This window comes from Schistocerca nitens, chromosome 5 (genome assembly GCF_023898315.1).
Source record: "Schistocerca nitens isolate TAMUIC-IGC-003100 chromosome 5, iqSchNite1.1, whole genome shotgun sequence".
NCBI lineage: Eukaryota > Metazoa > Arthropoda > Insecta > Orthoptera > Acrididae > Schistocerca > Schistocerca nitens.
In genome coordinates this window covers 390,079,857-390,089,799 of record NC_064618.1, presented here as the reverse complement: position 1 = coordinate 390,089,799, position 9,943 = coordinate 390,079,857, and the positions used below count along the sequence as shown (strand labels likewise).

At 38.2% G+C, this 9,943-nt stretch overlaps 1 protein-coding gene across 2 annotated transcripts in view; it reads left to right on the top strand.

Moving 5' to 3' along the window:
- The first annotated feature begins 123 nt into the window (after positions 1-123).
- The window catches only part of LOC126259212 (zinc finger protein chinmo-like), a 112,337-nt gene continuing 102,517 nt past the window's right edge, over positions 124-9,943 (top strand). The window contains exons 1-2 of one of the 2 annotated variants that reach the window (XM_049955811.1): positions 124-165; positions 828-971. In XM_049955811.1, the coding sequence (XP_049811768.1) occupies positions 854-971 (118 nt within the window). In that variant the 5' untranslated portion in view covers positions 124-165; positions 828-853. The other variant, XM_049955810.1, reaches the window with a different exon arrangement.

Here is a 9,943-nt window from a genome sequence, read left to right as displayed (position 1 = left end):
AGGCCACAGCAGTTACTTTCCTATTCCAAAGACTTAAACTGATGCACCGAAATTTTTCATAATTCGTACACAACTGTTTCCGGCTGTAGCCTACACCAACATTTCTTTTTATGCACGGGTTAGAGAAATTAAGTTATTTATAAATATTGAACGGACCTATCTCAGGTATTATTTGAAATAAATAGAAATTAAATGCAACGCCGTGTATGTGTTATCGCGTAAGCGCAAATTATATGGACCTCATTATACAATATTGCAAATTGTGAATTTTGCGGGAGTCTCCTGCAGCGGACATGGAATCTTAGCATTGGTGTTGCATGAATCGTGTCAAGATGGTTGCATGTTTATGATTTGGCGCAAGGTTTACCTTGAACGATGTTGGATTTGTATAAAAACACCTGTTAAACATGTTTATGTAGAAAATCGGAACGTAGCACATATATACATTGACAGTAATTAGATTTGGCCTCGTTTATTGGAAACGCAGTTACGAACCAAAATTTATTTAGGCCTAAGTGCATTTACTGCACTATACTAATTTTAGAGCTAGGCTTCCCCATGTGATCTGAAGAACAGCAGGGAGGTGCGTATTTACATTCGTAGTTATTTACCATCACTTTATTGATCATTTTGCGTCTGTCAGTATCACGCTGTGTTCATAGTGCTGTTGTAAATCATATACGCGATGTCCGGAAACGCTACTAGTTTTGAAATAGTATGCACTTTATACGACAACGTTAATGAGTTATATTGATTTGACAGTGAAGTTAATGTATTCTAATGCGTTGAAATTGGAAGTGTTGTGTTATGTCATTCTTCCATTCCAGCTGATACATTCCAAACAACATCTGGAATGGATTCACAGCAGCAGTTCTGTCTTAAGTGGAACAGTTTTGGCAGCAATCTAGCAACAACATTTGGAAACTTATTTCGATCCGAGAGCTTAACAGACGTTACATTGTTTTGTGAAGGTGAGATATTTATGTAGATGACTTGAGACTGACAGTATGTGTTTTTAACTTGTCATGTCACCCAAGTAAATATAAAATTCCATTAACAGCGAACGATATTTATTTGATGACCATTCATTATTAGTTCTGCCCTGCAAATGTGATTGATGTGCTGCTGCTCTGTTTCTTATTTTGACCTATACAGCATACTTTTTGTAGTCTGAAAATACTGCCCATGTACACAAAGTTTCCACAGATAGCACTTGTACAATTAGGGAGAGGAAATATGCAGAGTAAACTTAAGTTTCTCCATTCTTAAATCACCAATAGCAATAATCATTTGTACTGTATCATAACCGAGTTAAGATGCTTCATTAATTCTAGACAGTGAGTTTTCCAATTAAGGTCGTTATCTGTCTGAAGTCCCAAGACTTTCACACTTTCTATTTATTTACCATTGTCTGATAAACCTAGTTTTATAGCTTGAATTCTACGAGATGTCTACTACACTAGATGTCACCACGGTGAACTGTTTGTACTGAATCTTGCCAATCTTCAATGACAATCTATTGCCTTGTCTCTAAAGCAGGAGTATTGATTGTGTAGTTGTTAGTGACAGGGGGGAGGGGCCATAAAACAATATTTTGTTTCGACTTTGCTGGCATTGTACTTCATAGAGACAGGAACACTTTTGTCAAAACTTTAAACACAAACCCTAAGAATTTGAACAAAATTTTCACCATTTCAATGTAAGATACCGTGCACTTATTTCACACAATCGTGATTTGGCTTTGTAGCCATTCGCAAGTCCATGTTCAAATGTTAGGCTACAGTATATCTGACCTGTGTACGTGTCATATCTTCATTGACAGAGACATATTTCTGGACGACACACACACACACACACAATGCATTTGAGAATGGCTGTAAAGCCGAAACCGTGGTTGTGTGAAATAAATGAACTGTAGTTTATGGTCAGTTAGCAGAAATTTCTTTTGAAAAGTTCTACATGAGTGTGACCCCCCCCCCTCCATAAAAGGAAAATCGTAAACAGTACTGTACTGAAATTCATCAGGGAGTCATGATTATAGTTATTCAGTACTAGATGGAGTCTTTCATGGTATATCAAGTGGTTAACAGTTTTTTTCAAACATCAGTTCATACAAGGAGAAAAAAGTCTCTGATGTATCTTACATAACAGAGAAGGTCTACATGGGGCTAGCAACGAAGGGCACACTGCATGAGGTGTAGGACAGTTTGGAGCCAAGGACTTCCCACTACCATATTTAGATGTAACTTAGGTATGTATTAGCAAAATTTTCAATAAATTGTCTCGAAACAAACATCAATTGTCCTAGATTGTAAGAAGCGAAAGAATTTTAAAGTCCTATCTCATAAAATTTCAACTCATTTTTTCCGTTAATAAGTGAGTGGGGTGACTGTCTGAAATACATGGATGTCTTCAGTAATAACTCAACAGTGTTACTGGATCTAACTACTACTTTTCATATCTTTCAGCAATTGCTATGACATTATTTCAAGTCACATGTTAATGCAGTTATTGATGTAGAGGTATCTGTAGGCTACATTTATTGTACCAAACAAATAAATCTGTATATTTGTTGCCTCCATAAAATTCCATTTTAGCAGATACAGATGCAGTACAATTAAAACTTTCTTGTATCAAAAAAGTGATTTTTTTTTCTATATGAGGAGCATCATTTCAAATTGTGTTATGTACACCAATGGACAAAATTAAGTTTGATGATTTTTTTGCATTGCTTCTGAAGCATTCTTTCAAGCTCTAAAGTCAGATTGTAACAAATTGTATTCACTAAAAGTGTATCTGCTGAGAACTAGCTGTTTTTTCAAATCATATTCAGTCCTCTGTATTGTGTGTTTCAGGTTGTATTGTGTCTATTGTAAACACTACATGAAGCTTATTAGGGCCTAGTTACTTTGCTCAGCTGGTTATACTAACAACGAGCATGCTTTTCTTGACAATGCTATGTGTTTAATAATGACAGTATCTTTTGCTTGTGAACTGTGTGTAGGGAAACAGCTTTTCGTCTCATGGAGGAAGAAAGCACTGTGGGTGGTAATTCAGGAAGAAGCCGAAAGAGGGATAGAAAAACAAACTTGCCCATGAACTTAAATCAGCAGACAGTAGAGTGAGAGAAGCAAAGAAGAGTGACATAAAAAATAATTTAGTATGTAGGCCTAAATGTTTGGTGGGTGATTGGAGGAGCATAGGATATTCAGATTTCTGTGGTAACATCATTGAATCAGTTGCTTTGGTAACTGACAATGAGGAAGTTGATGTGTTAGCTTGTGGTTGCTAGGAAGGAGGAGCACTGAATCAAATTTGAAGAGAAACCAATAGAATGGCCATTCTGAACATTATAAAAATCAAAACTTTTATCCATAAGATTTAGATTTTGGACTATCAGTTTTGTTGAATAATACCACAAACAAGCATTTAAATAATGGAGCATATCATTAAATAATTATAGCAAAAAGACATTGTGAATTATAAAAAATGGTTTCAATAATAGCATATTAGTTTGATATAAAACTTATTAAAGTCAGTTGGCAACTAGAGGGGTGTTAAGAGTTCACTGTGCATTATAAAGTTTATTGTGGGAAGTTTGTATTTAAAGCTAGTGTTCTTCTATAATGAACTTCAGGAAAACTTCTAATGGCCAAGAACACTAGTATACTATTTGTTTAAATGCCTATTTTACCATCTTCAGATCGTCTACGTCACAACTCATGTAACCTCCGCCATCAGTGCATTGTATGAGAGCAGAGATAACCTGAATTGTAAAGTTGGAGATCTGAAGATGGTAACATATTTTACTGAAATCTGTCATTGAAATAATTACTTTAGTAATAAAGACACAAATGAATTAAAGACAATGGCTGTGAGTAGAAAGGTTGAAAACTTGTGCTGGACCAGGATTCGAATTCGGGTTTCCTGCTTACTAGACAGATGCGCTACCCCCATGAACAATGGACCTTGCCGTTGGTGGGGAGGCTTGCGTGCCTCAGCGATACAGATAGCTGTACCGTAGGTGCAACCACAATGGAGGGTTATCTGTTGCGAGGCCAGACAAACGTGTGGTTCCTGAAGAGGGGCAGCAGCCTTTTCAGCAATTGCAGGGGCAACAGTCTGGATGATTGACTGATCTGGCCTTGTAACACTAACCAAAATGGCCTTGCTGTGCTGGTACTGCGAACGGCTGACAGCAAGAGAAAACTACAGCCGTAATTTTTCCCGAGGGCATCCAGCTTTACTGTATGGTTAAATGATGATGGCATCCTCTTGGGTAAAACATTCCGGAGGTAAAATAGTCCCCCATTCGGATCTCTGGGCGGGGACTACTAGAGTGGATGTCGTTATCAGGAGAAAGAAAACTGGCGTTCTGCGGATCGGAGCTTGGAATGTCAGATTCCTTAATCGGGCAGGTAGGTTAGAAAATTTAAAAAGGGAAATGGATAGGTTAAAGTTAGATATAGTGGGAATTAGTGAAGTTCAGTGGCAGGAGGAACAAGACTTTTGGTCAGGTGAATACAGGGTTATAAATACAAAATCAAATAGGGGTAATGCAGGAGTAGGTTTAATAATGAATAGGGAAATAGGAATGCAGCATTGTGAACGCATTATTGTGGCCAAGATAGACACAAAGCCCATGCCTACTACAGTAGTACAAGTTTATATGCCAACTAGCTCTGCAGATGATGAAGAAATGGAAGAAATGTATGATGAAATAAAAGAAATTATTCAGGTAGTGAAAAAGAGACGAAAATTTAATAGTCATGGGTGACTGGAATTCGTCAGTAGGAAAAGGGAGAGAAGGAAACGTAGTAGGTGAACTTGTTTCAAGAATCATATAAAAAGATTGTATACATGGAAGAAGCCTGGAGATACTGACAGGTTTCAGATAGATTATATAATGGTAAGACAGAGATTTAGGAACCAGGTTTTAAATTGTAAGACATTTCCAGGGGCAGATGTGGACTCTGACCACAATCTATTGGTTATGAACTGTAGATTAAAACTGAAGAAACTGCAAAAAGGTGGGAATTTAAGGAGATGGGACCTGGATAAACTGACTAAACCAGAGGTTGTACAGAGGTTCAGGGAGAGCATAAGGGAACAATTGACAAGAATGGGGGACATAAATACAGTAGAAGAAGAATGGTTAGCTTTGAGGGATGAAGTAGTGAAGGCAGCAGAGGATCAAGTAGGTAAAAAGACGAGGGCTAGTAGAAATCCTTGGGTAACTGAAGAAATATTGAATTTAGTTCATGGTAGGAGAAAATACAAAAATGCAGTAAATGAAGCAGGCATAAAGGAATACAAACGTCTCAAAATTGCGATCGACAGGAAGTGCAAAATGGCTAAGCAGGCATGGCTAGAGGACAAACGTAACGATGTAGAGGCTTATCTCACAAGGGGTAAGATAGATACTGCCTACAGGAAAATTAAAGAGACCTTTGGAGAAAAGAGAGCCACTTGTATGAATATCAAGAGCTCAGATGGAAACCCAGTTCTCAGCAAAGAATGGAAAGCTGAGAGGTGGAAGGAGTATACAGAGGGTCTATACAAGGGCGATGTTCCTGAGGACAATATTATGGAAATGGAAGAGGATGTAGATGAAGATGAAATGGGAGATATGTTACTGCGTGAAGAGTTTGACAGAGCACTGAAAGACCTGAGTCGCAACAAAGCTCCAGGACTAGACAACATTCCATTAGAACTACTGAGAGCCTTGGGAGAGCCAGTCCTGACAAAACTCTACCATCTGGTGAGCAAGATGTATGAGACAGGCGAAATACCCTCAGACTTCAAGAAGAATATAATAATTCCAATCCCAAAGAAAGCAGGTGTTGACAGATGTGAAAATTACCGAACTATCAGTTTAATAAGTCACGGCTGCAAAATACTAACACGAATTCTTTACAATCGAATGGAAAAACTAGTAGAAGCCGACCTTGGGGAAGATCAGTTTGGATTCCGTAGAAATATTGGAACACGTGAATCAATACTGACCATACGACTTATCTTAGAAGCTAGATTAAGGAAAAGCAAACCTACGTTCCTATCATTTGTAGACTTAGAGAAAGCTTTTGACAATGTTGACTGGAATACTCTCTTTCAAATTCTGAAGGTGGCAGGGGTAAAATACAGGGAGCGAAAGGCTATTTACAATTTGTACAGAAACCAAATGGCAGTTATAAGAGTTGAGGTGCATGAAAGGGAAGCAGTGGTTGGGAAGGGAGTGAGAAAGGATTGTAGCCTCTCCCCAACGTTGTTCAATCTGTATATTGAGCAAGCAGTAAAGGAAACAAAAGAAAAATTCGGAGTAGGTATTAAAATCCATGGAGAAGAAATAAAAACTTTAAGGTTCGCCGATGACATTGTGATTCTGTCAGAGACAGCAAAGGACTTGGAAGAGCAGTTGAACGGAATGGATAGTGTCTTGAAAGGAGGGTATAAGATGAACATCAACAAAAGCAAAACAAGGATAATGGAATGTAGTCAAATTAAATCGGGTGATGCTGAGGGAATTAGATTAGGAAATGAGACACTTAAAGTAGTAAAGGAGTTTTGCTATTTGGGGAGCAAAATAACTGATGATGGCCGAAGTAGAGAGGATATAAAATGTAGACTGGCAATGGCAAGGAAAGCGTTTCTTAAGAATAGAAATTTGTTACCATCGAGTATAGGTTTCAGTGTCAGGAAGTCGTTTCTGAAAGTATTTGTATGGAGTGTAGTCATGTATGGAAGCGAAACATGGACGATAAATAGTTTGGACAAGAAGAGAATAGAAGCTTTCGAAATGTGGTGCTACAGAAGAATGCTGAAGATTAGATGGGTAGATCACATAACTAATGAGGAGGTATTGAATAGAATTGGGGAGAAGAGGAGTTTGTGACACTACTTGACTAGAAGAAGGGATCGGTTGGTAGGGCATGTTCTGTGGCATCAAGGGATCACCAGTTTAGTATTGGAGGGCGGCGTGGAGGGAAAAAATCGTAGAGGGAGACCGAGAAATGAATACACTAAGCAAATTCGGAAGGATGTATTTTGCAGTGGGTACTGGGAGATGAAGAGGCTTGCACAGGATAGAGTAGCATGGAGAGCTGCATCAAACCAATCTCAAGACTGAAGTCCTCAACAACAACAACAACAACAACTACAGACAGATGCGCTGACCTCTGCACCATGTGGACACAGTGGTCATCGCAACTACAGGGACTAACCTTGCACACCTCCTGTCAGATCCAAATTCTCAATCTATCCACACACTACGAATATAGTGCCCCTTGCCCATTATCCTCACTACTCAAGGCATTTCAACGATTTCCCTAAGAGCTGAGGTCTGGTGTGCCTCCACACTGAAGAGCTCATTGACTGTCCTCGCCTTATGTTCTTTCAGACATAAGGCTATTTATATACAAGTGGTGTCTATTCTTTTGGACAAAGGGCTAGGATGGCTAATGATCTATTCAGTGCCATGTGATGACCACTGTGTCCTGATGTCGCAATGATTAGTGCATTTGCCTAGTAAGCAGTGGACTTGGTTTCGAATCCCGGTCTGCACAAATTTTCGATCTTCTCCATTGCATTAAACCAGTGTCTACTCACAGCTGTCTGTAATTCCTTTGAGTATAAATTCATGGTGGCTGCTGGATCAAAATCTTGATGATGTTGGTTGTTTGGAGTTTTTCCAAAGTTCATTATATTACAGATTGTCCCCATTCTGGCAGTGTCAGGAACATTTTCTTCTATAATAATACCAAGAATAATTGTGTTTTCTTCTTTATATATTTTACAGATTATCGAATCAAAACATATCAAGACCAACACATTTTTCTTTCATTTCAAGAACAAAATTGCAAATTGATATAACTTTTTCGTGTTTCTAGAAGAATGCGTCAGACACAATAACTTGGGAAAAAAATTGGGAAAAAATTACCAGGTTTATGAGTAATCAGTTTCTTGCTTCACCTGTAAAATTTCGTTTTTTGGACATAATACAATTTGAAATCGTGCATATCTTATATCTTCTAGGGATTAACAATATTAAAGAACTGGTTTTTTTTTCATTTTTTATCACTACATACAACTGTTGATTCAAGTGGTTCTATTACATCACATGTAATTTTCTGAGCCTTTTTCTTCATAATCCATGGACTTTTAATGAGTTACAGCTGAAAAAATTATGATAATTTTTTTAATTTGTTATAATTGTATGACATCTTATTGTTATTTACCTTAGGATATGTTGGTATTATTATTATTATCTCTTTCTTTTCTCAGACGTTATGTCTGGTCAAAAATGGAAAGTGACTCGGCCCTTGATCAAGCGTGACTTCCTTTTAACTGTACGGTATATGTTATATTGCATTTAGGAACTTTCGGGTAATTGAACATGTATCAATAATTACGGATTTCTGTAGTTGTGTATATAAGTTTGGATGTAGCTGTGTTGCATTGATGTACTGGTGGATATTGTGTGGTATGACTCCTGTAGTTGATAATATAATTGGTATAATGTCAACTTTATCCTGATGCCACATTATTATTATTATTATTATTATTACGCATTACATGCTGATGAGTGAAATAAGGTGAGAAAATAATTTCTTCACAAGTAACTTCATATGAGCAAGGAACTTTGAATGGTTTCTATGAACTTCACATTTTTTTCCCAGTAAAAGTCTAGATTGAGGCCAGTGCTTACATGTTTCGTGCAGCATTGTTGTCAGCAATCACTGTGAGGTATGATGGGAATGAAAGAGGGGTTTTATGCAGCCAATGAGAGAGCAGCAGATAGACGACATGTTCAAAGCAAGAGGCGAAGGAATAGTGTGACATTCTCATGTCTGAATGTCACTGTGTCAGAAATCTTAATGCATTCAGTGAGAGGGAAAAAAAGGTTGATTTTTTTATTACAATCAAGACTGTAAATTTAATTGCTGCTTGTTTCATGTGCAGCAATTCAAGCTGTGCTATTCGGTCTCAACCTAACCACCATCTCTCATAATTCATGACATATTTGGGAAAAATGCTCAGATATTTGTGAAAACAACAAAGAAGAGAATGATTTCAATGGTGGGGCTAGAAATTCATTGCCTCCTTCCTCGTGTCTCACTGGCTAATGAAAGTATCATCTCACTGCCTAAGTGAAATTGACGAGTTGCCAGCCTATGAACAGTAGGCAAACACTACCCTGCCTGATGCTGGTCCTGGTCTTGGTCTAGATATTAGCCTTTTTTGCCCTCAGTTGAATTTAATTTTACAATATTACATTAACAAAACAATGGTTGGGATATTAGTATTATTAAGAAAAGGATAGATTGCTACTCACCATAAAGATGACATGTTGAGTTGCAGACAAACACAACGTAAGGACTGTTACACACTAAGTTTTCGGCCAAAACCTTCAGAAAAAAAAGAACACACACACACACACACACACACACACACACACACACACACACACATTCATACAGCAAGCAAGCCTCATGCCTATGTGACTGCTCTGCCTGGCTGCTGTGGCCAAAATGTATGCATCATGTCGAGTGGAAGCAGCAGTCTGGAATGGGATGGGGAAGGTTGAGGGATGGCAGAGTACAGGTGGGGAAAGAGGAGTTATCACTGCTTGGCAGAGTTATCACTGCTTGGCAGATCGTGCAGGGACTAGATTGTGGGCAGACAAGGCTGCCTGGTGTGGCATCAGGGGGCTTAGTGGGAGAGGGAGGGGGGAATGGGGAGTAGAAAAGGAGAGCAGCGGAAAAGACATTTCACTTACCACACGTTCATACTCGTAAGACATAAATGTTTTGTAAACAGTCTCCATTGTAGATCAAATGCATTTTCTCATTATCCTGCAAGTGAATTGAAGTCTGCCAGCTTTGCCTACTATTCATTATTACATTACACATCCCAGCAAATTGTTGCACCCAGGTATTTGCATGAA